Source organism: Myxozyma melibiosi (genome assembly GCF_037950935.1).
Source record: "Myxozyma melibiosi strain Phaff 52-87 chromosome Unknown BZA70scaffold_1, whole genome shotgun sequence".
Classification (NCBI taxonomy): Eukaryota; Fungi; Ascomycota; class Lipomycetes; order Lipomycetales; family Lipomycetaceae; genus Myxozyma; species Myxozyma melibiosi.
Window position 1 is genome coordinate 1,230,798 of NW_027042915.1, and position 24,081 is coordinate 1,254,878.

At 51.3% G+C, this 24,081-nt stretch overlaps 13 protein-coding genes across 13 annotated transcripts; 8 read left to right on the top strand and 5 right to left on the bottom strand.

Moving 5' to 3' along the window:
- Nucleotides 1-2: 2 nt before the first annotated feature.
- On the top strand, nt 3-1,809 carry BZA70DRAFT_271481 (4-aminobutyrate aminotransferase). The gene is made up of 2 exons (XM_064911485.1): nt 3-1,463; nt 1,523-1,809. The coding sequence occupies exons 1-2, from the start codon at nt 110-112 to the stop codon at nt 1,588-1,590; spliced, it is 1,422 nt and encodes a 473-aa protein (XP_064770537.1). The 5' UTR covers nt 3-109; the 3' UTR covers nt 1,591-1,809.
- BZA70DRAFT_271483 (translation initiation factor 6) lies at nt 1,810-3,486 on the top strand. Its single transcript, XM_064911486.1, has 5 exons — nt 1,810-2,081; nt 2,154-2,170; nt 2,289-2,360; nt 2,471-2,557; nt 2,611-3,486. The coding sequence occupies exons 1-5, from the start codon at nt 2,064-2,066 to the stop codon at nt 3,152-3,154; spliced, it is 738 nt and encodes a 245-aa protein (XP_064770538.1). The 5' UTR covers nt 1,810-2,063; the 3' UTR covers nt 3,155-3,486.
- On the bottom strand, nt 3,487-4,580 carry BZA70DRAFT_271487 (HAD-like domain-containing protein). Its single transcript, XM_064911487.1, has 4 exons — nt 4,488-4,580; nt 4,375-4,415; nt 3,799-4,318; nt 3,487-3,733 (listed from the first exon to the last, which is right to left on the bottom strand). Exons 1-4 carry the CDS (start codon nt 4,522-4,524, stop codon nt 3,609-3,611), a joined length of 723 nt encoding a protein of 240 aa, XP_064770539.1. The 5' UTR covers nt 4,525-4,580; the 3' UTR covers nt 3,487-3,608.
- A 2,197-nt stretch (nt 4,581-6,777) lies between these two features.
- On the top strand, nt 6,778-7,133 carry BZA70DRAFT_271492 (uncharacterized protein; the record flags this gene model as incomplete). The annotated part of the gene is made up of 2 exons (XM_064911488.1): nt 6,778-6,982; nt 7,008-7,133. Exons 1-2 carry the CDS (start codon nt 6,884-6,886, stop codon nt 7,131-7,133), a joined length of 225 nt encoding a protein of 74 aa, XP_064770540.1. The 5' UTR covers nt 6,778-6,883.
- Nucleotides 6,997-7,809, bottom strand: BZA70DRAFT_271494 (uncharacterized protein). The gene has a single exon (XM_064911489.1). The coding sequence runs from the start codon at nt 7,428-7,430 to the stop codon at nt 7,257-7,259; it is 174 nt and encodes a 57-aa protein (XP_064770541.1). The 5' UTR covers nt 7,431-7,809; the 3' UTR covers nt 6,997-7,256.
- A 308-nt stretch (nt 7,810-8,117) lies between these two features.
- Nucleotides 8,118-9,135, top strand: BZA70DRAFT_234646 (translational initiation factor 2 beta; the record flags this gene model as incomplete). Its single annotated transcript, XM_064910306.1, has 3 exons — nt 8,118-8,202; nt 8,277-8,900; nt 8,969-9,135. 3 exons carry the CDS (start codon nt 8,118-8,120, stop codon nt 9,133-9,135), a joined length of 876 nt encoding a protein of 291 aa, XP_064770542.1.
- A 324-nt stretch (nt 9,136-9,459) lies between these two features.
- BZA70DRAFT_286866 (uncharacterized protein) lies at nt 9,460-10,714 on the bottom strand (the record flags this gene model as incomplete). The annotated part of the gene is made up of 5 exons (XM_064913903.1): nt 9,460-9,780; nt 9,834-9,941; nt 9,997-10,052; nt 10,107-10,614; nt 10,670-10,714. The coding sequence occupies 5 exons, from the start codon at nt 10,712-10,714 to the stop codon at nt 9,460-9,462; spliced, it is 1,038 nt and encodes a 345-aa protein (XP_064770543.1).
- Nucleotides 10,715-10,971: 257 nt separating this feature from the next.
- Nucleotides 10,972-11,895, bottom strand: BZA70DRAFT_271499 (FAD-linked sulfhydryl oxidase ALR). The gene is made up of 2 exons (XM_064911490.1): nt 11,659-11,895; nt 10,972-11,594 (listed from the first exon to the last, which is right to left on the bottom strand). Exons 1-2 carry the CDS (start codon nt 11,793-11,795, stop codon nt 11,165-11,167), a joined length of 567 nt encoding a protein of 188 aa, XP_064770544.1. The 5' UTR covers nt 11,796-11,895; the 3' UTR covers nt 10,972-11,164.
- Nucleotides 11,896-12,855: 960 nt separating this feature from the next.
- BZA70DRAFT_17144 (COPII component protein) lies at nt 12,856-15,533 on the top strand. The gene is made up of 4 exons (XM_064909868.1): nt 12,856-12,984; nt 13,047-13,332; nt 13,393-13,569; nt 13,629-15,533. The coding sequence occupies exons 2-4, from the start codon at nt 13,092-13,094 to the stop codon at nt 15,377-15,379; spliced, it is 2,169 nt and encodes a 722-aa protein (XP_064770545.1). The 5' UTR covers nt 12,856-12,984; nt 13,047-13,091; the 3' UTR covers nt 15,380-15,533.
- A 413-nt stretch (nt 15,534-15,946) lies between these two features.
- BZA70DRAFT_271503 (kinase-like domain-containing protein) lies at nt 15,947-17,887 on the top strand. Its single transcript, XM_064911491.1, has 6 exons — nt 15,947-16,233; nt 16,308-16,446; nt 16,515-16,641; nt 16,731-16,799; nt 16,862-17,591; nt 17,657-17,887. The coding sequence occupies exons 2-6, from the start codon at nt 16,340-16,342 to the stop codon at nt 17,686-17,688; spliced, it is 1,065 nt and encodes a 354-aa protein (XP_064770546.1). The 5' UTR covers nt 15,947-16,233; nt 16,308-16,339; the 3' UTR covers nt 17,689-17,887.
- Nucleotides 17,888-19,122: 1,235 nt separating this feature from the next.
- Nucleotides 19,123-19,475, top strand: BZA70DRAFT_271507 (uncharacterized protein; the record flags this gene model as incomplete). Its single annotated transcript, XM_064911492.1, has 2 exons — nt 19,123-19,324; nt 19,350-19,475. The coding sequence occupies exons 1-2, from the start codon at nt 19,238-19,240 to the stop codon at nt 19,473-19,475; spliced, it is 213 nt and encodes a 70-aa protein (XP_064770547.1). The 5' UTR covers nt 19,123-19,237.
- Nucleotides 19,476-19,726: 251 nt separating this feature from the next.
- On the top strand, nt 19,727-20,982 carry BZA70DRAFT_271509 (uncharacterized protein). The gene is made up of 3 exons (XM_064911493.1): nt 19,727-20,181; nt 20,261-20,347; nt 20,411-20,982. Exons 1-3 carry the CDS (start codon nt 20,030-20,032, stop codon nt 20,523-20,525), a joined length of 354 nt encoding a protein of 117 aa, XP_064770548.1. The 5' UTR covers nt 19,727-20,029; the 3' UTR covers nt 20,526-20,982.
- BZA70DRAFT_271513 (uncharacterized protein) lies at nt 20,983-23,951 on the bottom strand. The gene is made up of 7 exons (XM_064911494.1): nt 23,831-23,951; nt 23,706-23,765; nt 23,521-23,641; nt 23,354-23,464; nt 23,091-23,292; nt 22,132-23,035; nt 20,983-22,070 (listed from the first exon to the last, which is right to left on the bottom strand). The coding sequence occupies exons 1-7, from the start codon at nt 23,900-23,902 to the stop codon at nt 21,024-21,026; spliced, it is 2,517 nt and encodes an 838-aa protein (XP_064770549.1). The 5' UTR covers nt 23,903-23,951; the 3' UTR covers nt 20,983-21,023.
- Between the last annotated feature and the right edge of the window lie 130 nt (nt 23,952-24,081).

Genomic DNA, 24,081 nt, shown 5'->3' on the forward strand with positions numbered 1-24,081 from the left:
ACGCCTCACTCAAAGACTCACGGAGCTTAATCGGCTTCTTTGTTTTAAATCCCCTCCTCCTCCTCTCCCTCCTTCCTTCTCTTCTCTTCTCACACCTCAATCGCCCACCATGCCCGACAAATCTGCCGCCACGCTCTACTTCCCCGACGAGCCCGTGCAGCCTCGTCTTGTATCGCCCTTCCGCGGCCCGAAAACCGTCAAATCTCTCGAGTCTCTCGGCGAGATCTACGACACCCGCGCCGCCTACATGGTCTGCGACTACCAGCACAGCATCGGCAACTACATCTGCGACGCCGACGGAAACCTCTACCTTGACGTCTACGCGCAGATTGCCTCCATCCCGCTCGGCTACAACAACCCCGCCCTGATCGAGATCGCAAAGTCACCCGAGATGATCGACGCCATCGTCAACCGCCCTGCGCTCGGAAACTTCCCCAGCACCGAGTGGGAGCAGATCCTGCGCGAGGGACTCATGGCTGCCGCGCCTCCGGGTCTCGACAAGATCTGGACTGCGCTGTCGGGCAGCGATGCGAACGAGTGCGCTTACAAAGCCGCGTTTATCTACCATCGCCTCCAGCAGAGAGGCAAAGGCGTCGATTTCTCTGACGCCGAAAAGACCTCGACCATGCTCAACTCCGCCCCCGGCTCGCCCGATCTCGCGATCCTCTCGTTTGAGAAGGCCTTCCATGGCCGTCTCTTCGGTTCGCTGTCCACCACGCGATCAAACCCGATCCACAAGCTCGACATCCCTGCCTTCAAGTGGCCAAAAGCGCCCTTCCCGGCGCTCAAGTACCCGATCGAGGACCACGAAGAGTACAACCGCAAGGAGGAAGACGCCTGTCTTGCCGCGCTCGCCAAGATCATCGACGAGTGGAACGGCACGATCGCTGCCGTTGTCGTCGAGCCTATCCAGTCCGAGGGCGGCGACAACCACGCCACGCCGTACTTTTTCCAGCAGGTGCGCGAGATTACAAAGCAGAAAGGCGTGCTGCTGATTGTCGACGAAGTGCAGACCGGCGTCGCAGCTACCGGAACCTTCTGGGCGCACGAGCAGTGGCAGCTTCCGTCTCCTCCTGATATGGTGACGTTTTCAAAGAAGTTCCAAGCTGCTGGGTTCTTTTACGAGCTCGACGATTTGAGACCGCAGCAGCCGTTTAGACAGTTCAACACCTGGTGCGGCGATCCATCCAAGGCTCTCATCGCGCGCGGAATCGTCAAGGAAGTCAAGGACAAGGACCTCGTCGCGCAAACAGCTCGCGTGGGTGATTATCTCTACAACGCGCTTGCAGAGCTGCAGACCAAGTACCCGGCAAAGATGAGCAATCTGCGTGGCAAAGGACGCGGAACGTTTATCGCGTGGGACGCGCCGGACGTTGATGCGCGCAACCAGTTTTTGCTGGATATGAAGGCTGTCGGGGTTAACATTGGCGGATGTGGCGCGCACTCTGTGCGTCTGCGACCAAGTATGTATTTTGCTGTCTATGACTGATTAAAAAGAGATGTGCTGACTTGTGTTTTCTAGCTCTGGTGTTTGAAGAGAAGCATGCTGATCTCTTGGTCAAGGCGATCGAGGCTGTGTTTTCCAAGTGATTACATAGATGCACTGTACATAGACAAGATAGTATTTGAATAGACCATGAGTAATTATACATAAGTCACTGGGCAAATCCATTTGGTGGACGCTATTACAAGCAGCTTTTCATCAACTATCAGCCGCGTCTGACGCGATGATGTCATCCAAAAAAGGCAAAATAAACAAAATTTTCGTCTGGCGCAGATTTGGCTCGGCCGCAGTGCAGTTAAAGCCCATAACCTCAACCCTCGGTGGCCCGCGAGTTTTCTCTTTAAAAAAAATTCTGGCGAAGGTGTAGATTTGTTCTGTATCGTCTTTACTGCTCTTATTTGCTGCTTTTGCCGGATACCGTTGTGTTTAGTTGTCGGCTTGCTGGTTATTTGTGCTAGTGCATTATATATCCTTGTTCTCTGTCTTTGCTCGTTAGCAGACTCCTCTTTCTCTTGATATCAGCTACTCCCTACATCCCCCCCATCGAATCTTCACCATCATGGCCGTTCGCGCACAGGTGCGTCTCCTCGCTCTATTTGCCACTATATCCTCTATCTGAACATCCTTCTAACTCTCATCTTGCCTGCAGTTTGAAAACTCCAACGAGTAAGCTCCCCGCGGACAAATTCTCCGTTTCTTGCGATCCGCTGCTTCCTGCTACAGCTGCTACAGCTGCAGATGCACTACAATTTATCTGCAATTTGAAGCTGACTGGTTTATCTAGGATTGGTGTTTTCAGTACTCTGACAAACTCATACTCCCTCGTCGCCGTTGGTGCGTCTGAGAACTTTTACAGGTAAGCAGTGCCTCTCATTCTCACACCTCTAGTCGACCAAGCGTAGCAGTCGTCGCAGTCGTCTCAGTCGTCGTTTCGGAGTGAGAACTTTTATTGACAACCGTAAACAGTGTCCTGGAGGCTGAACTCGGAGATGTCATTCCTATTTGCCACACCACTATCGGTGGCACCAGAATCATCGGTCGGTTAACTGCTGGGTATGTATCTCCCTCTCTGAAAGATTTTCAGCACGCCTCTAATCTCCTTCTAGCAACCGCCGTGGACTTTTAGTCCCTACCTCTACAACCGACCAAGAACTCCAGCATCTACGAAATTCCCTACCGGACAGCGTGCGGATCCAACGTGTCGAAGAGCGTCTATCGGCTTTAGGAAACGTCATCTGCTGCAACGACTACGTCGCGCTTGTGCACCCCGACATCGAGCGCGAGACCGAGGAACTGATCTCGGACGTGCTCGGCGTCGAGGTGTTTAGACAGACGATCGCAGACAACGTGCTCGTCGGGTCATACTGCGCGCTCAGCAATCAGGGCGGCATCGTGCATCCCAAGACCTCTATACAAGACCAGGACGAACTCTCGTCGCTGCTCCAGGTGCCGCTCGTCGCTGGTAGCATTAACAGAGGTTCTGCGGTCGTTGGCGCGGGTATGGTTGTCAACGACTGGCTTGCTGTCGCGGGACTTGATACTACGGCTTCCGAGCTCAGTGTTGTGGAGAGTATCTTCAAGCTGCAGGATGCTCAGCAGGGTGCCATCACTGGTTCGCTGAGAGACACTTTGATTGAGACCTACACTTGATTGCAGCCGCTTCTCTCACTTTTTCTCGGTCACATAATTTTACTTCTTTTTTGGTCTTCCAATTAGGACAGGAAAGGAGACAGGAAATAGAGCATTGGCAGAAAGATGGCTCCCGCAAAAGCTTTATCTCGCTCGCACGGCACTTGTTATATACGACTCGAAATTCTTTCTTCTTTTTATATGTTTTTGCGTATCCTGTTGATTATAAGGCGCTGCATTGTTCTCAATCGATTTTGTCTTTGTCCTCTGCTTATGTATATGTTTTTCTTTTGTCACGATATGAACTGGTCTCCTTTTCTGTATCTTAATTGTAAGTTGGTGTTCTCATTATCTATTCTCTCAATTTATTAGTTGTCCCACCATCTTTTGTTTCCTCGTAGAGTGAGTTTGTCATGAGTATGCTATCATACATTTTTGATCGCCTCGTAACCGTAGTAGCTATAAAGACAAAGACTTATAACAGACTCGAAAAGTTCTCAATCACTATATGAGCTTTACGATCTTCGTCCGTCAAAGGCGCATTACCTGGCCGCTCGACCACAAACGCCTCGAGTCCCGCTTCCTTGGCCGCCGCGATTTCTATAAAAATTCATATATTAGCCTCCTTCAGATTTCAAATAAAAAGAGAAGCTAGAGCACCACACCTTTAACGTTATCGCTCAGAAACAGGATATTGTTTTTCTGCTCCCCGGCCGCGATCGTATCCGCGATTTTCTCGTACGAGGACTTGTCCTGCTTCATCCCCGCGTTGACGGTATCATAGTATCCCTGAATTCCCCGCGTCAGATCGCCTTTTTCCGTGTGACTAAACAGCAAAATCTGCGCGTCGACCGATCCAGAGGAGTAGATAAACACTCCTTTCCTCTCCGCCGCCGTTGACTCCGCCGAGGTCCAGATCCTGAACGCATCATACACGTCGTCGAACAGCGGCGCCTTGAGCTCGCCGGACTCGTACCCGCGCCGCCAGACGTAGCCCTGCAGCCCTTTCAGCTCGGGAACTTTCTTGTCCGCGAGTGTGAGCTCGCGGATGTGCTGGTGGAGCACGTCGTAGCTTGTGCGGGAGGTGGGAGGGAAGGCGTCGATGTAGGGCTGTAGGTCTGGAGGGGGGTTTGCGGTGAAGTGGAGTTGCAGCACTGAGGGGACAGTTTTTAGAAAGTATGGAAACTGGGGATTAGTTAGCTCTTCGTGTGCTGTAGATCGAGGCAATTGACGATACTTACGAGAACATCTTTGACAAACGAGATCGAGCAGACAGTTCCCTCTGCAAACAAACGACCGTTAACAATCTCTTATGGGCCACATCCCTCGCCATTCCGTATGCATTTATACTTACCGATATCAAGCAGTATTTTCTTTTGCAAAACAGGCATTCTGGGTATGTCGTGATGTTGTATGATCTGTGTGATGCGAGAATCAAATGTTTCTGGACGGGTGGAATTGATGGGCAAGCCGCAGCGTGCGTGTATTTAATTGAAAATTGCATTTATTGAATTGGGGAAGTAACGACAGCGACTTTTAGAACGTAGCTCGAGTAGTCGGTGTAAGGATTTACAGACGAATCTTAGATAGAATTATGTAGCTGCTTTCACCGAATAATGAGAAAAGTGGGATTGTTGAAGATACTGACGTTCAATTGGAGCAGCTGAACTAGGAACTGAGTGGAACTCTATCTGTCTATGCACCGTCTCGACCAGCTCCCCCACTCTTGTCTTGTATCCTGGCATAGGCAATCACTACTTCCAGCAGCGAAGTAGCTCCGATGAACATCTTCCGTATCCGGGGCGGTGCCGCTACGGCTATGTGTGTATGCACGATCGGTACGTGCAGTAGCTGGTTTTAACTGTACGCCTGTGCTATTCTACGGGATCAAATACGACATAGCAGACGACGCATCTTGGTTATACGAGACGACCGCAGCGAGAACCGTTCGTGAAGCTTACGAGGCGCGCGACTACGACCTGGCGCTTTACGAATACGTCAAGGCTGACGGTGACCTAGCCAACAAGATGTCTGCTATCTACGGCTCGGGCACTCTCAAACCTGAGACTTACGAGTACATGCAAGCAGTAGTGCAACTGGCTATCGAAGATGGCGAAATGGATAGGATAGATTGTCTTGAGCAGATACTACGTTCTGGCGTAGGATTCGATCCACGGATCAGGAGCATTCTGGGATCTGCCGTCGCACCAAGCGAGATTATACAAGCGGAAGAATTGATTGTGACTCCGGAGGAAGGATGTGTGTGTGTTGAACCGATTTATGATTGTTGAGAGTTCGTACAGCAGAGGTGATCTGAAATGGTCGGAGGAGTATGCACGTCGGTAGAGTCTGACAATAGAGCAAATACACAGCCCACTAAAACCGAACTTTTCTCTTCTTCATACAATACACACAGACCCCGAACAGATACCCAAACAATACACAGGAAATAACGAGAAAACACAAGATTACAGCATAAACAGATAGTTCCATTACAGGAAAGAACAACTGGGAAATGGGCGGCGCGTTGACTGTTTACTTTCGGCCAGATGGAGAAACCCCAATATATCGAGCGCGCGTTAACTCAAGTCCGCCCGCTTCGCGCGCCCGCCTCTTCTTCCCTTCTTCTCCCCACCCCCCGACGCTCGTTTTTAGATAGCTCCCCCCTTGCTTTCTGATACCCTCCGTCCTCCAGTCCGAGAGATAGATCGACTTTGATACCCGTCTGATCCCCCTTGCTTTCTGATACCCCTCCGTCCTCCAGTCCGAGAGATAGATCGACTTAGGTACCTGCCTGATGGGCATTCTTGCTGCTTTTTTGTTTCTTGTGCACTTACCCCCCAAGCGATCCTGCCCAGAGACGAGAGTCGTATGGGTAGATTGCTTGGATCCGTAGAACAGGTCCCCTCGGACCCGCGGGACGACTGGAGGATGCTCCACCCCTTCGTCTCTGCGACGCGGGCTTAGTGGTCGATCAGAATAGTATCCACTGGCTCAGCTTGAGATCTCTCTATACCACGGCAACAATACAGTGAGTCCGGTCTTTTTCGATACAGAGCTTTGAACTAACAGAGATTATACAGGCGCATGGGTCCTCTACCGCGCAAACTGCTGCAGAAACGGCCTTGGTAGCCGGTGACCAAGGACGTTGAGCAACTTAACGACCGCGGATGTCGTTAGGTGAAGAAGTCAGACAACTCTAGGGGCCGCCACATTTCTTGCGCTATGTGCGAGGATCACACAGCTCTTGAGCTGACGTGGGAGGACACGTCGTGGCGGCACCGCAGCATCCCCAGAGCCTGACACCCTCCGCAACAACGCAAGTACCGAGCGAGCATGCACATGCTCAGGGAGACACTGTGTTTCCATTGCCGGCTCGGTGCCCTGCGTGGCCGCCCCTTCAACGCCGAGATCAAGTTAGTCTGGCGCAGTTGGTCAGGGCGGTCAATCCGATGAGATTCTTCAAGCCAGGTTGCTCATCCGGATTCAAAACGTCTACGTTGTTCGCGTCTCGACACATATAGCGGCTGGTAAGCTGCGCCGTCGCATGGAGTTAGGCGACGGTCGTGTCGAGAGTCCGCGCGACCAACCGTCTTTGTCTCAACAAGACAGACGAGCGGATTATGCGACAACATTGACAAAACCAGCAATACGGGGGCAGGTCATGAACTGCCTTGGGATGGAGTCGGGTCTTAGTGGGTATGGCGACATCGAGAGAGTCGCAGAGTCCCACATAACTCTTGGCCAGTAATGGCCAAGAGTATGCGTAACGCATTCTTCCCGGTCCTGGCACCAGCCGCTTCGCGCGCGCTCGTTCTGTTCTGTCGTTCCTGTCTGTGCTGTGGATGTGTCTGTGGACTGGTCCTGGCAGTAGGCGGGGTTACTGTTTTCTGTAATGGTAACTGACAGAAGAGAAGGGCGCGCGCGGGGCGGTCCGTATTGTAAAACCCCAAAGAAAAAAAAAATAAACGTAGACTTCTCGTTTGTAGTAGAACAGTAGACAGGGGGATCAGACAGATGGGAGGAGAAGAGTTGGAAGAGAGGAGTTCGAGCGCGCTCGCGAGGGCTGTCCTTTCTCCGCGACGGGAACGCCACTGAATACCGACATATGGGCTTATCATGTTTATTGTAAATAAATGAGATTGATTTTAATCATGCAAGACAGAAGAATAAGGATGATTGAGACAGAGTCGCGAAATGCTGATAACAGCACAGGATCAATACATCGCATGTAACTGACAATACAGCAAATACATAGCCCTGCACCCCACTTAAACCAGACTTCTCTCTTCTTCATACAGTACAAGTCCACTGATGCCTCCTCTCCCCCTCTGACCTCAAACAAATACCCAAACAGAACACAGGAGAAAACGAGAATTCCGTACTGGAGCTGAGCAGGGATCGTCGTTCAGTAGGTGATGACTCCCGCTAGTATCAACGTATACATACCAGACCAGAGACCACAAACAAACCCCTCCAGAGCCCTCACTCGCTCAATTATTCTTCTCAATCACCGTTCGTCAGCTTCAGACAACGTTTAACCATCCTCGAAGCAACATCAGCAGCAAAGTCATAAGCCTCCACGTGACCTAAAAGATGACACACCAAGCCCTCAGGGTTAGGTCGCAAAAGTCAGCGACAGTTTGCAAAAACTTCGCTGGAAAGGTGAAAAAGAGCAAATCGAGGATCTTTCTGGATTGCGTTCTGATTCACCCAATTTCTGCTAATCGAGTAGTTATTTTTGTCTGAAGAGGAGATTTCTTGTTGCATTGCTTGCAGGAAGGAAGAACTGTTTTCGGATTTAAAAACAACGGAAGAAGAAGAGGAGTAGCAATCATGGCGTCTGTTGAGGATGTGACCCCTACGGTCGATGAGTCGGTAAGGATTTCTCTTCGTGCTGCTTTGCATGCAGGGCGGTGACGATGTTTTGTACAGTATTGTACAGAGTGCTGATTGTTCTCTGTAGTTGGAGTTTGATCCTACGATGAAGAAGAAGAAAAAGAAACCCAAAGCGGTGTCTTTTAATGAGTCTGGTGATCTCGATGAGTCTACACCCAAGGAGGAGTCTGGTATGTAATTCTCGTTATGGTTAATCTGTGGAGTAGATCGGTACTTATGGACAGTTGCTAACGTGCGTGTATAGCTGACCCGGCTGTTGACGAGTTGACCGACATGTTTGCGAACCTGAAGAAGAAGAAGAAGAAACCTGCTGCGACCTCAGAGGAGAGCTCGCCAGCGCCGGAAGGCGCCGAGGACGAGAACGTCGAGGACTTTGATTTCAGCGCCAAGAAGAAGAAAAAGAAGAAACCGGCTGTCGACGTTTCCGAGTTTGAGCAACAACTGGAAGAGGCCGGTGTTGTCGAGACCGGGGAGGACGACGACACGTTTACAAAGGAAGGCGAGGAGGGTGCCGAGGACGGCGAGGAGGAGGAGGCAAGCTGGTTGAACAGTGACCGCGAGTATACATACGAGGAGCTGCTACACCGGTTCTTCAAGATCCTGCGCACCAACAACCCCGAGCTTGCGGGCGAGAGAGGACAGCGGTACAAGATTCCACCACCGAGCGTCATGCGCGAAGGTAACAAGAAGACGATTTTCGCGAATCTCAAGGACATTTCAGACCGCATGCATAGACCGTACGAGCACGTCATGCAGTTCTTGTTTGCTGAGTTGGGTACCTCTGGTTCAGTCGACGGTAACGCCCGGCTGGTCATCAAGGGTCGTTTCCAGCAGAAGCAGCTGGAGAACGTTTTGCGACGATATATCAGTAAGCCTATCCTATCTTATTTACTTTTTCTTTGTGCTTCAAGCAGATTTTCTAACAGCTATATGTAGTGGAATACGTTACCTGCAAGACCTGCAAGTCCATCAGCACCCATCTGTCCAAAGAAAACCGTCTTTACTTTTTGGTCTGCGAGTCGTGCGGTAGCCGAAGATCCGTCAGCGGTATCAAGACCGGTTTCCAGGCCCATATCGGAAAGAGAAAGAGACTGCCTGGTTAAGCCCGCTAGAGCTCGGAGAGGCTTTGCTGCAGCAGGCAGCAAGTAGCGTGGCGTGCGAACGACTCAAGATTCATGCTTTGTGGGTTTTCGTTGTTTATGTTTTGTATGCTGTGCTAGCTTTTTGTTGTAGTGCTTCTACTTTGTTTTTGCAGACTTGACTATTTTTGTGACTTTAAGACAGTTTTTTTTTCCATATTTTCTGATTTTCGATCATGCGCCTGTGTTTTAAGAGTATATACATGTATTTTCTCGAACCAAAAAATACCAGCGACTAGCAACTTATTCCTGATTCAATAATGATCGTAGTCTTCTTTTTTCAGATAATTAAGGCACAGCGACCTTGACGCTGGTGCCGTCCTGCTTCCCACTCTCCACTGCCGCGCAGATGACTGCGAAATGGTGGAATCCCTTCTCGCAAGGAACTTTGAGCAAACTCTTATCCTTTGCCCTGACGGCCTCGGCAAAGTTCTTGAACTCAGCAGGCACGCCTTCTTGCTCGTTGCGCTCGACGGCAAGGGATTTTCCAGAAGGCTCGTCGGGGGTGAAGAGGGTTAGCTTGGCGTTGTCTTTGTCGGCAAAGTCGTAGATGATGGAGCCTTTGGTGCCGTGGATGGTCAGTTTGTTGATCCGCGGGACTGAGACGGCCTGAGTGCGTTAGTATCTATGCGTAGAAGAATGAGATTGAAAGATTGACTTACAGAGGTGTATGTGAATGATCCTAACACCCCGGACTTCATTTTGAGGGTCGAAGTGAGGGTGTCGACGTCACCGCTCTGATCCTGAACCTGGGTGGTCAAGGCGGAGAGCTATGAAGAGTCAGCACTATGATTCGGGGAGTCCTGAAGAGATGAATGTGCATACCGACTCGACCTCACCGAGGATCTCGGTAAAGATAGCAACCTGGTGGACGCCGCCATCTACATGATGTCAGTAATCGAAGAGCTCTCTGGCCAGCAATTGAGTCGACATACCAGACAAGAAACCTCCGACGTGCTCGGGCTTTTGTCTCCAGCTCGTGTTGAGATATATATTGTTTGGATTAAACGGCGCGACCGCGTAGTGCGAGAAGTAAACCACGTCGCCGATCTGGCTGAGCACCGCTTTGATCTCGTCGACGATGTGCCAGAACGCAAAGTTCTCGAGCACCATGATCGGCAACTCGGACTCGCGAGAGATGCGCACAATCTCCTTCGCCTGCGCAAGGTTCGCCGCAATCGGCTTCTCGATCGCGATCGGCTTGCCCGCTGCGACGCACTGGTTGACTGCGTCGAGGGTGTACTGCGCCGGGAGGAGGGCGTCGATGGCTTCGACGTCGGGGTCGGCGAGGAGGGCCGTGATGTCGGCGTAGACCTTGTCATGCGGGATCGAGGACTTGGAGGCAAATTCCTGTGCCTTTTCGATGGTTCGGTTTGCGCACGCTGTGAGCTTTAGCTCGGGGACGGCGGAGATGGCGGGCAGATGGCGGGTGTGGGCGAAGATCTATGGAGAGGTTAGCGGTGGATGATCGGTGGAGGCAGTTGAGGAGGGTGCTCACGCCGGTGCCAATGAGTCCAACTTTGAGAGGCGTATCTTGCGACATGATGGTGGTTTGATCGAGGAAATAAGATAGAAGAAGGAAGACGAGGAGGAGGCAAATGAAACAAAGAGCAGGTGGATGATCTGAGCTCTTTGTCTGCAGCCATCGATCCAAGCCGCACAACGCGTAATGGAGGTGGGATGCGATTACTTGCTGGTCTGAGTAGAGTATTCTGGGTATTCTACATTGCTTCTGTTTTATTATTCGAGACGGTCCTGATCTGGGTGGTTGTTTGAATATGTTGCTGTAGTTGAGTTCTGGCTTGATATATCTGTTAAAAGAGTATTCTGCTATGCTGACTTCTGACACAGCAGGCTGACTATACATATCTGGCCAGCAGATACATCATCTGTTGGTTGGCAAACTGCACATGTAGTTCTGTAGTCTATCATAATAAGTATGCCTGTTGAATGGAGATGTAGTTCATATATACAATAATGCAGCAAATGCAGTCTAATCGCATCGCCCGTCCTTCCACCCATCTCTCCACCGCTCCTTCCAGAGGTTACAGTCAAAGACCGGCTTACCCAGCTTCTTGTTGACATCATTATGCGCATCGCAAAGCCATCGGCCAAACTCCTCCTGCGTAGCAACCTTCGGCTCGTTCGCTGGCTTTGCCACGTATTCGCGGAAATCGCTTGCGCAGAACCAGCACGGGTAGATGTTTCCAAATATGCGGATAAAGGACTTCATATCCTTTTGCTGCTCGGCCGAGGCGGTCTCGGGATAGGTCGCGGCTACCGAGTGCAGGAATGTCCATGTCGACCGGCCGATTTCGTTGACGTCCGGCGGACAGTCTTTCGGCACTGGTTTCATGAGGGCGGCGGCGCCGGTGAGTCCCTTTGCCTTGCGGAAGTCAAGAAGGGAGTTGCATGTTCGACAGCTGCAGGCGCGTGTTAGACTGTAGACATCACATAATAGAAGGGGAAGACTCGGTATCGACTCACGGCTTGCCGTCCTTGTCGAGGACGTAGCCCTTGGGCAGGTTCTTTGGATCGATAGGCTTCTTCGAGTCGTCGTCGCCTTTGCCTTTTTTCGGCGGCATGGGCGGATCGTCGACCTGCTCTACTAATATTTCCGACATTAATGTGTAGATGAGTATATGCGGTATGCAAGGACGTGGACACGTAAAAGAAGGTGGAGTGCGGGTGGATCAGGTCAGCATCAGAGTGAATCTACAATAAGCTCGGGGATTCGATAAGCTGCGCGAGGACTATGCTACGGTTCACCACAGTCCTTTACAGCAGCCAAAGACAGCAGACAGAAGACTATATAATCATATAGTATTCATTCAAATCTATCTACTATCTCTGCAGATCATACAAATATCCGCAGAAATCACCACTCTCATCCCGCTCTGCAGAAGGCCTGCGAACAAAACAAACGACCAGCTGGTCTCCGTGGTTAGGGCCACCAGAATATCGACAAACATCCTCCATCGTCTCGCATCCATCTCCTCCATCCCATCCACCCATGTCCGTCCCTCCGAATCCCTCAGATCCCTACCAGCAAAACGGCTACGGGGCCCAGTACGGTGCTGCTGCTCAGGTCCCCCCTGTCGCCGCCCCGGGATACCAGTCACCGCCGCCTGCCCAGGCTGCTGGAGTTCCCCCGGCTGCTCCTACTGCCGCCGCTGCTGGTGTCCCTCCCATGGCCGCTGCAACCAACCCGGCGCCTTCGGGCCACAGGTCCAGGCGCATGTACCCTGCCGAGCAGTACACCTTCGGCACCGCCCCCGTAACCGGCGCGGATCCAGCCGTCGTCCAGCCTGCGGCCGCTCCCTACGGCCAACAGCCCGTCTACGGTCAACAGCCGCAGGCTGCCCAACAGCCATCCTACGGCATCGACCCGGCTGCTGCTGTTCCTGCTGCTCCTGGTGTGCCTGCTCAGCCTGCTTATACCGGGTTCCAGCCAATTGGTGCCCAGCCGGATGCGGGCCTGTCGCAGCAGTTCTCACAGATGAACATCGGCACTGCCCCTGGCTCCGCTCCACCTGTTGCTGTACGTATCCTGATTGTTTTTTCTTCCTTTCGTGGTTTTGCAATCGCTGTGGGAACAGATCGTTTTTAGTCTGATACAGATGTGATCTGTTTTGCGTGTTTGCTTTCTGGAACCGAGCCGATCTGATGGTGCTCTCCTCAATGCTATACTGACTTCTTTTCTCTCGCCAGGGTCCACTCAATCAACTGTATAACATTGACCTTCTTCAGCAAGTGCCACCACCTATCAGCGACTTGGATCTGCCTCCGCCGCCTATTATCCTTCCTGCGAAGGTATCTTGATCTCCGATTGGTTTTTCTGTTGGAAAATTTGTCCGCCTACTGACGATCAATAGGCCTCCGTGACCAACTCGCCCACCGCCAATGCTGGTCTTCCTTACATGCGGTCAACTTTGAACGCGGTGCCCACCACAAACTCTCTGCTCAAGAAGAGCAAACTTCCTTTTGCCGTTATAATCCAGCCATATACGACTCTGCGCGAAGACGAGGCTCCTGTGCCAGTGGTATCAGACTCTGTTATCAGCCGATGCAGACGCTGCCGAACTTATATCAACCCATTCATCACCTTCATCGAGCAAGGCCACAGATGGCGTTGCAACATGTGCAATCTCACCAACGATGGTATTTATCTCATGTCTGGAGTCATTGTTGGAGTACACTCACTAACTGGAATCAATCTAGTTCCCACCGCGTTCGATTGGGATGCGCGCAATCAGAAACAGGTCGATCGTTGGAGTCGTGCCGAACTTAATCACTCTGTCGTCGAGTTTGTCGCTCCACCAGAATACATGGTGCGACCGCCACAGCCTCTCATCTATACTTTCCTTATCGATGTTAGCGCACCGGCCGTTGCTAGTGGTAGGTTCTGTATGCCTTGGTCTGAATGTTGATTCTCTTTGTTAACACGTTCTGTCTAGGTCTCGTTGCTACTACTGCTAGAACAATTCTCGAATCACTCGATCGCATTCCTAACAAGGACAAGCGTACGCGTGTTGCGTTCATCTGCGTCAACCAGTCGCTTCACTACTTTTCAATTCCTCCTCCTCCGGCCCCGTCAGAACCGGCCATGCTTGTCGTTTCTGATCTGGACGAGCCTTTCTTGCCTATTCCTCACAACTTGCTTGTTCCTTTGGCCGAGTGCCGTGAGGGCATCGAGCTGCTTCTCAACAAGTTGCCAGATATGTTTGCCAACAGCGCCAGCACTGGCAATGCCATGGGCCCTGCTCTCAAGGCCGCCCACAAGCTTATTGGAAACATCGGTGGTAAGATTGTCTGCCTGATGGCCAGTTTGCCAAACCTGGGAATTGGAAAGCTTGAGCCCCGGGACGATAAGAAATCTCTCAGTGCGGGCGCGGAGAAGTCGCTACTCCACACGCAAAACTCATTCTACAAGGCCTTTGCGGTGGAGTGCAGCAAGAGCCAGGTTACGGTTGACATGTTTTTGTTTTCGTCGCAGTACCAGGATGTTGCGTCGCTGAGCAACCTGCCTCGTTACACCTCCGGTCAGACATACTTCTACCCTGGCTGGAACGCGGGTCGATCAGAGGATGCAATCAAATTTGCGCACGAGTTTAGTGAACATCTGTCTATGGAGATTTCTCTCGAAGCAGTTCTCAGAGTGCGCGCTACGAACGGTATCCGCATGAACACCTTTTACGGAAATTTCTTCACTCGGTCCTCCGATCTCTGCGCGTTCCCCAGTTTCCCGCGCGACCAGAGCTACTCGGTCGAGGTTGCGATCGATGAGACGATTGCGAAGCCGTTTATCTCTCTACAGGCGGCGGTTCTGCACACGACTTGCAACGGCGAGCGCCGGATCCGGGTTATGACGCTTGCGATCCCCACCACGCAGAACCTCGCCGATGTGTACGCGTCGGCGGATCAGGTTGCAATCACTGCGTTTTACGCGCAGCGCGCGGCCGAGAAGGCGTTGTCGTCGGGCTTGCCTGAGGCGCGTGACTTGGTTGTGGGCAAGCTTGTGGAGCTGCTGACTACGTACCGCAAGGAGCTGATGACTTCGAACGTGGGAGCGAGCGCGCCTCTGCAGTTTTGCGCAAACTTGCGTCTGCTGCCGTTGCTGTTTCTGGCGTTGATCAAGCACGTTGCTCTGCGAAAGACGGCTGCGATCCCGTCTGATTTGCGGTCTGCTGCTTTGGATTTGCTGGGAACTTTGCCGGTCAAGTACTTGCTGCAGTACATCCACGCCGATCTTTACTGCTTGCACAACATGCCTGAGGAGGCCGGCAAGCCGGATGAGAAGACGGGCGAGATCGTGCTACCGCCGAAGCTGAATCTGAGCGCTGCACTTATCGAAAGATACGGCTTGTACCTGATCGACGACGGTCAGACTCAGTTCTTGTGGGTCGGACGTGATGCCGTGCCGCAGTTGATTATGGATGTCTGGGGCCTGCCTTCGCTGGAGCACGTGAAGACCGGCAAGACGACGCTGCCTGTTCTCGATACTGATCTGTCGCAGCGGATAAACGCGGTGATCAGCAAGCTACGAGAGAAGACGGGGTCGATTGTGTGGCCGAACCTGTACGTCGTGCGTGAGGACGGCGATCCTGCGCTGAAGCTGTGGGCGTCTACGTTTTTGATTGAGGATCGCGCGGACCAGGGCGCGAGCTACCGGGAGTTCTTGACCAACATGCGGGAGCGTGCGAACTGAGCGGGCGGGGTTCATATGTATATGATTTTATAATATAGTAGCGAGGGCGAGAGAAGGCGAGAAGAAAAGAGAGAAAAAAGACAAAAAAGATTGGAGAAAAGAAAGAGCAGTCTGTTGAAATTTTCTATATAAATTTTTAGTTTTCTTTTTTTAGTTTACAGCACCACCGATGTACAATGATTCTGCAGAAATAATTACTATTTTGCTTGTTCTTTTGAGCGTCAGAGTTGAGTTGAGTGTTTGATGCATATATTCGGTTCCAGCTGAAGTTGTGACGAAAGTGGTGAAGAGGGATTGCGTGGACGACGATGAAACACGGGACCGAGGCCAACCCTGCGGCAGGCACGCGTCGCGCACGCAGCAGCGAGAGGAGGATGAGCGTGGATGTAAACAGAGATAATGGTAGATATGTAGTCTATAAGAGTAGTAGATGTATAATCATCTATTATAAAATGCGTTATCTGCAAACACTTTTGATTTTCTCTTATCAGAACTGAGTCTGAAGGGGTTCAACAGTTGTCAGAAGCTGCTGGGTTTGAGAAATGAGCCTCACAGCTTAATAGCCCTCCTCCACGCGCACTTGCCTCCTTCCCCCTTTGTCTGTCTTTCCCAGCGGATTCTTGTTTCTGGCTTTGCATTCTAGTCTTCAAGAAACTGTTTATTGAAGATCGTTTTGGATATATTTGGAAATTGGACACGGTAGGTTGCTGGTTCTCACTTCTGACGAGCGGCGGCGAGGAAAGCGTGGCTTTTTGATACTCGTGCTGACGAGACGCGCGGTAGTCAAGACCGCTATACTCCAGGAAGGAAGAATTAGCAAGAACTGTTGAATTTGGTTTGAATATTACTACAAAGTGAGTAGAACCAGCCCGACTGTGCTTTATCTTTCGCGAATCTATGCTAATCTAATCCTACTGCACCGCGTCAGGTCAGTCCATTCACCATCCACCCACACCCACCATGGCTGCTTCAAATTACCAGTCCAACCCGCGTAAATTCTCATTCAACGTGTCAGATCAGTATGAGATTCTCGATGTAGTAGGCGAAGGCGCTTACGGTGTTGTCTGGTAAGTACCCCAAGTCTCTTCATGAGATGACAATGGGATCACGATTTACTAATTTGATTCGTGTACAGCTCCGCTATCCACAAGCCGTCTGGGCAGAAAGTAGCGATCAAGAAGATCACGCCTTTTGATCATTCTATGTTTTGTCTGCGCACACTGCGCGAGATGAAGCTTTTGAAGTACTTCAATCATGAGAATGTACGTATCTTTGTCTTCTAATTTGTCTTTTTATCATGTATACCCCACGCGTGTTGAACACCACAACTAACAAATCGCGAAATGTGCAGATAATCTCAATCTTGGACATCCAGCGACCTAGCAGTTTCGATCTATTTTCCGAAGTGTATTTGATTCAGGTTCGTGCTTTGCTTGTGCTTTTTCTGATCCTAAAGATCACCCTGCTAACTTGGCTGTTCAGGAGCTCATGGAAACGGACATGCACCGAGTAATCCGCACCCAAAAACTATCAGACGACCACTGCCAGTACTTCATCTACCAGACCCTCCGCGCTCTGAAAGCCATGCACAGCGCAAACGTTCTCCACCGCGATCTGAAACCCTCGAATCTGCTTCTGAACGCAAACTGCGATCTCAAAGTCTGCGACTTTGGCCTCGCGCGCTCGGCGGCCTCGACCGACGACAACCAGGGCTTCATGACTGAATACGTTGCGACGCGGTGGTATCGTGCGCCGGAAATCATGCTGACGTTTAAGGAGTACACCAAAGCTATCGATATGTGGAGCGTGGGCTGCATCCTCGCCGAGATGCTCACGGGCAAACCTCTGTTTCCAGGAAAGGACTACCATCACCAGCTGACCCTGATTCTCGACGTGCTCGGCACTCCGACTATGGAGGACTACTACGCCGTCAAATCCGCCCGTGCGCGCGAGTACATCCGCTCGCTCCCGTTCAAGAAGCGCGCGTCCTTCGCCGCTATGCTGCCGGATACGAACCCGCTCGCCGTCGATCTGCTGGAGAAGATGCTGATGTTCAACCCTACCAAACGCATAACCGTCGAAGCCGCGCTGCAGCATCCGTACCTGGAGCCGTATCATGACCCTGATGACGAACCCACGGCGCCGCCGATTCCGGAGGGGTTCTTTGATTTTGATCGGAGGAAGGATGATTTATCCAAGGAGCAGCTTAAGCGTAAGTTTTCGCGTGTGTTTTATTTAATAGAAAAGAGATCGAGCTAATAATGATGTTTTCTGCAGAGCTGATTTACAACGAAATCATGGGTGTGTAGTTCAAAGTCTATACGCAATATAAAGCATACATTTCACCTCATGGACTTTCGATATAATCACAGCAGATGTGAATGAAGCTGTGGAATAGTGCTCTGCAGCCTTAATTTTTGCCGTAGTTGTTGTACCGTTCGTAGTAGAGATGGAGGAGTATGAGCTCAAACCATTTTGATCGTAATGGATCGGTAAAAGGAACTCGAGTAATCATCTCATACCACAAGAAACAGAAAAAAATTCTAAGACAGAATAAAGGCCACAATTCAGCAGAAACAGCAAACTTCAATTCAAATCGATACTTCCACTATAAGAAAAAACAATGGGGAAATGGGCGGCGCGTTGACTGTTTACTTTCGGCCAGATGGAGAAACCCCAATATATCGAGCGCGCGTTAACTCAAGTCCGCCCGCTTCGCGCGCCCGCCTCTTCTTCCCTTCTTCTCCCCACCCCCCGACGCTCGTTTTTAGATAGCTCCCCCCTTGCTTTCTGATACCCTCCGTCCTCCAGTCCGAGAGATAGATCGACTTTGATACCCGTCTGATCCCCCTTGCTTTCTGATACCCCTCCGTCCTCCAGTCCGAGAGATAGATCGACTTAGGTACCTGCCTGATGGGCATTCTTGCTGCTTTTTTGTTTCTTGTGCACTTACCCCCCAAGCGATCCTGCCCAGAGACGAGAGTCGTATGGGTAGATTGCTTGGATCCGTAGAACAGGTCCCCTCGGACCCGCGGGACGACTGGAGGATGCTCCACCCCTTCGTCTCTGCGACGCGGGCTTAGTGGTCGATCAGAATAGTATCCACTGGCTCAGCTTGAGATCTCTCTATACCACGGCAACAATACAGTGAGTCCGGTCTTTTTCGATACAGAGCTTTGAACTAACAGAGATTATACAGGCGCATGGGTCCTCTACCGCGCAAACTGCTGCAGAAACGGCCTTGGTAGCCGGTGACCAAGGACGTTGAGCAACCTAACGACCGCGGATGTCGTTAGGTGAAGAAGTCAGACAACTCTAGGGGCCGCCACATTTCTTGAGCTATGTGCGAGGGTCACACAGCTCTTGAGCTGACGTGGGAGGACACGTCGTGGCGGCACCGCAGCGTCCCTAGAGCCTGACACCCTCCGCAACAGCGCAAGTACCGAGTGAGACTGTGTCTCCTTTGCCGGCTCGGTACTCTGCGTGGCCGCCCCTTCAGCGCCGAGATCAAGTTAGTCAGGCGCAGCTGGTCAGGGCGGTCAATCCGATGAGATTCTTCAAGCCAGGTTGCTCATCCGGATTCAAAACGTCTACGTTGTTCGCGTCTCGACACATATAGCGGCTGGTAAGCTGCGCCGTCGCATGGAGTTAGGCGACGGTCGTGTCGAAAGTCCGCGCGACCAACCGTCTTTGTCTTATCTCGACAAGACGAGCGGATCATGCGACAACATTGACAAAACCATCAATACGGGGGCAGGTCATGAACTGCCTTGGATTGAAGCCGGGTCTTAGTGGGTATGGCGACCTCGAGAGAGTCGCAGAGTCCCACATAACTCTTGATCACTCGTGGTCAAGAGTATGCGTAACGCATTCTTCCCGGTCCTGGCACCAGCCGCTTCGCGCGCGCTCGCTCTGTTCTGTCGTTCCTGTCTGTGCTGTGGATGTGTCTGTGGACTGGTCCTGGCAGTAGGCGGGGTTACTGTTTTCTGTAATGGTAACTGACAGAAGAGAAGGGCGCGCGTGGAGCGGTCCGTATTGTAAAACCCCAAAGAAAAAAAAAATAGACGTGGACGTCTCGTTTGTAGCTAAAAAGTAGACAGGGATATCAGACAGATGGGAGGGAAAGAGATTGATGTGAACAGTATTCGTCGGATCCACAAAGACAAGTCCTCACATTTTTATTCTAATATACATTTGCAAAGTCAAATAGATCCAGCCTACAAATAGCCCTGCTAATACAAGACAACTATTAAACCACAGAGTAGAAACAGCAGAAGCAGCGGATAGAAACCTGGCCGACAAGACCTCATGAGCCGCACAGGGACAAAACCTCCTGTAAGCGGCATAGTAATTGGTTGCCATAGCGACGCAAATCTCTCACGCTAAGCCTAAAACAGAACACTAAACACAGCCCGATTTGGCAAATGGTAAAGCGACCGGTCCGCCGCCCTCGAGTGCCGCATGAGCTCTGACGCCGTCCTTCCTTCTTTTTCTCTTCCGCATCTTCCTCTCTGCTCTTCTTCTTCTGCTCAGTATATACGCTTGAAGATTTCCTGCTTGCTCGTCTCTGCTTGTGCTTTACAATTGTGCTTATAAAAGACTCTTACTCTCGTCCTCGATCTGTCCTCTTGCTACCGACAGTCATCTACAATGTCTTCTTCTCTGATGAACATCCAGTCTCTGGATCAGAAACTTGCTTCTGCCTCTGCCGTCGCCCCTGCCGCTCCAGACATGCAGCCTCTCCAGGCTACTGAAGGACAGAACGTCCAGCGCCAGATCTTGCACAACAAGTTCCTCGAGGCGTAAGTATCCCGTCACGTTTCGTCAATCGAGTCTGGGCAGTCGGATCTCGTACTAATCACACCTCTTTATAATTGACAGTCGCACCAACTTTGCTTCGCCTACCGATAACCTGATGTCGCCTTGCACCGCTAAGCTCCAGGCCCACAAGAAGAAGCACTACACAAAGTACGCCATCCCGATCACTCGCTCTTCCAGATTCGAATGATAAGCTAACAAGTACATCACCAGGACTAAGCCGCAACTGTTGAGATTCGGCAACCTTGCCACCTCAACCACCGCCGACAAGGAGAACGCAGCCGAGAAACCCAGCCGTTTCGCCAACTCTGGTGTTTTCGGCTTGTAATCTCTCTTATCGTTTCTTTGTTCTTGTTTGCCTGTTCTTTTCGACGGGCATTTCGCAGTACGCATCTATTTAATTGGGTCCAAAGTATTTTTTTCCAATTTTGTAATTGAAGCAATTTCATTTCTTCGCCCGGTCCCTGTTTACAATATAGTTTGGGATTGTGCTTGTTATCAATCGTTTCGTGAGGTTTTCTTCTCTTTTCATTTGCTTGTCTTTGTTCACATTCTTTCTGCTTTTTGCTTTTCTTTGTTGTTTGTTCTTTTGTACAATGGCGCAGGAATTTTACTTCGCGGAGTATTGCGAAGAGGAATAATTGTTTTTTTATATATCTCGAAAGTATTGTACGCCAGTCGGTCTATACTGTCTGTGCGTCGTGTGGTGGTTGTGGAGGAGAGGGTTAGCAAGTTTGTGGGGCCGATTCATTAGTTTTAAATACAGTCAAGAATTTGAATTGCATTCTAGTCGATGTTCTGTAGAGACGATATATTGATTGCCTATTCACTTCTTCGCCATGCGAGCAAGCAACTCGTCGTCGCTATCGCCAATCTCCCCTTCAGATGCATTCTCGGCATGTTGCACTTTGACTTTCCCCGACGAAGATCCTCTGTGCCGTCGCTCGGGCGCGGTAGCAGCCTCTGTACTCTTCACAGCCGCCGTGGAGCCTGTATTCTTCACGGGCTCTGCGAAGCCGATCGGGACAGACCTCGGAAACGTGCGGTGCCCCTGCACCTGTTGTGGAGTCAACGGTACCGTGCCGCTATCTGACATTGCGACATCGTAATCCGGCGCAGGTTCGGACGGCTCAGCACCGCCGCCGACGGTGAACGAGATCAAATCCGAAGGCTCGTCATCTGCTTCCGCAGAGTTCGAGGTCGCTTCGTCCGACGAGCTCGAAGATGACGGGTCTGGGTTCAGCTCGCTGGCTAGAGCTTCGTTGTCTCGTCTGAGGAATTGCAGGAGGCCTGGGTTCAGTAGCGGAAGATCGGAAGAGCTGGCGTATGCAGCGTCAGAGGCGTAGATTGCAGTAACCGCGCCTTCGACGCGGGCGGTATCAACTACTTGCTCGACGTTCACCTGTCGGATTATAAACGGCCCATCACTCGAGCTGCTGTCGTCAATATACGTGACGTGTAGCCACTTGTCGCTACAGAGCGGCGGTGTATCTGCCGTTGGATCTGAGGACTCAGGCTCGTCCATGTCAATCAGATCATCTTCCTTCTCAAGCACCCCTGTTTTCACAAAGAACGAAGAGTCAGAGATAACAACACCGGCGAGCGTATACCGATGAAACTCAAGCTTCTTCAAGTTTTCGTCGTCAGGTACTGAAGAAGGATCGCTCATGAAGTTTGAGAGAGCGTCGATTTCTCGGGACAGCGCGGTGATTTTCCTGTTGATGCGATCGACGAGCGAGTCGAGAGATGCCGTCAGCTTTGTGATTTTTTCGTAGACTTTGATGTGGTTTTTCGATGCTGACGAACGCTCGGACTCGGAAGGTGGGGTGAAGTATAACCGAGTTGCGTTTAGTAGTGAATGGGTATTGAAGCCCTGGAAAGTCGTTAGCAGCAATTCTATAACAGAGGAAGTAGTCTCGACGAAGGTAGCGTACTGGGTATTCGGTTATCATCTTTTTCCTCTTCTCAAGCTCCTCAATGCGACCAAACAGCTCTGTTCGTCGCGCTACATTCGGCTTCATGACATCTTTGAAAGCCGGAGTATACCGATCCGGATACCACGTCGTCGGCAGCTCAACGCCCGTACCCGCCATCCCGCTCTCCTGATGGATTGTCATTGTGAATATGTGAGCTACGGTCTTCAAACAGACGTCAGGTTCCGCGGACCACAGGAGACTATCGAGGTGGCCGGTAAGCGACTTGTAGATATCTCGCAAGTCGCTTGAGATCACGACGTCCAAAGTGGTGAATTTCTGCTCGGTGCTGGTGTCGTCAGGGAGAGAGATCGGGCTGTCGACAACGGCAAGACTGGTGAATAAGTACTCGCCGATGGGATCGAGCGTATTTGTTGACGGCGCCACGGTGTTGACTAACCGTTTCAGATCTGGGCTTAGATCGAGAGTGTCGGCGTAGTGGCCGGTGACAAACTCCCAGGTTCGCTGGAGTAGGACGACAGGTTCACTATCCATCAAAAAATCTGCGTGCACAAGATCGACGTACGAGTCCCCGCAAGACGACAACGCACGAACGAGGTTCTCAATGCTCGCCCATGCGCGCTGCGACTCGTCCGAAGACCCGGTTTGGTCCAAGAACGCCATTATTCGCTGGATCTCAACCAGAAGCGAGAGACGGTGCATGTCTTGGTTGGTGATTTCGGAGGAGGCAAATCCAGGCACGAAAATCTGCTGCTTGTCCCACCACCGGTCGGCGAAGCCGTAGTCTTCGACCAGCTGTTTGCCGAATAGCGAGAGTGCGCTGCGAGCGAGGGGGACTGAGTGTAGGACGGTGAGGTAGGGTGCTAAATAAGGAGCAGGAGCGCAAGGAAGCAGTGTAGGGATCCTTGAGATGAGTTAGTCGACTATACATATACTTCGAGTAAGGATCACAGCAGTACTTTTCAGGCTCGCGCCGAGCATTTTCGAGGATCTGGGGAGAAAGCCCTCCGCTCCCGATCTGAACTACACCCCACTCGTCTGCGTCATATGTTTGTCTGGTGGACGGTCTGAGCACGCCAGTTTCCTGCTGTGAATCAATGTCCATTCCGGAGTCTGTCAGACTTTGCAGGGACATGCGCATAGCTTTTGCCATATCGTCTTCTATCGGACAATAGTGTTAAAACGGGCAATAAAAGGAGGTAAGGCCACGGCGATCACTTACCCTCGTCATCGTCCTGCCCGCTGAGGTCGACGACCTGCTCACGAACAAATGGCCTGTCATTCGGGAGAGGCCGAGACGTGGAATCGTAGAATGTTTCGGGTGCGAACGCCTCTTCACAATACTTGATTAGCAATAGCAGCACAGTGACCAGACACATGGACACATACGAATCTCGTGCTCGCTGATTTGAGGTTGCGGGCTCACTTTCGCCGTTCCTGAGCTCTCGTTGAGGTCCTCCCAATTAGCTTTGGTGAATTGAGTCTCGTCCCAGGTCATTTTCTTGCGGTCCTGGACAAGATACGAGTGAGAATGCTGTATAGACTCTGACATATATCAGTAGACAAAAACAAACCTCCTCAATCCGACCGGAGAACATGTAGTCGATCGCGCGCTCGACATCGTTATTCGATTGCTGGAATATCAAGATCAGCTCGCGTTAAACAACAACCACCAGCTCCTCCCACGATGCCGACTCACTTTCAACGCAAATATGGCATCGTCCCGGCTAATGCCCATGTCAACCATCGAGTTGACTTTGGCGTCCGCCATGATTCGCGCTCTCGGATCTGTTCCTGATCAACAATGGGGGATCCCTCACACTTCCGGCTCGCGAAGCCTGACGGTGTTATGACGACGAGCACGAGCCCTCGCCTGCGTTCCACGTGACTTCCCAAAGCGACACTCACGTGACTACTCCGACAGGCGGACCCCTTTTCGTGTTTCCTCTT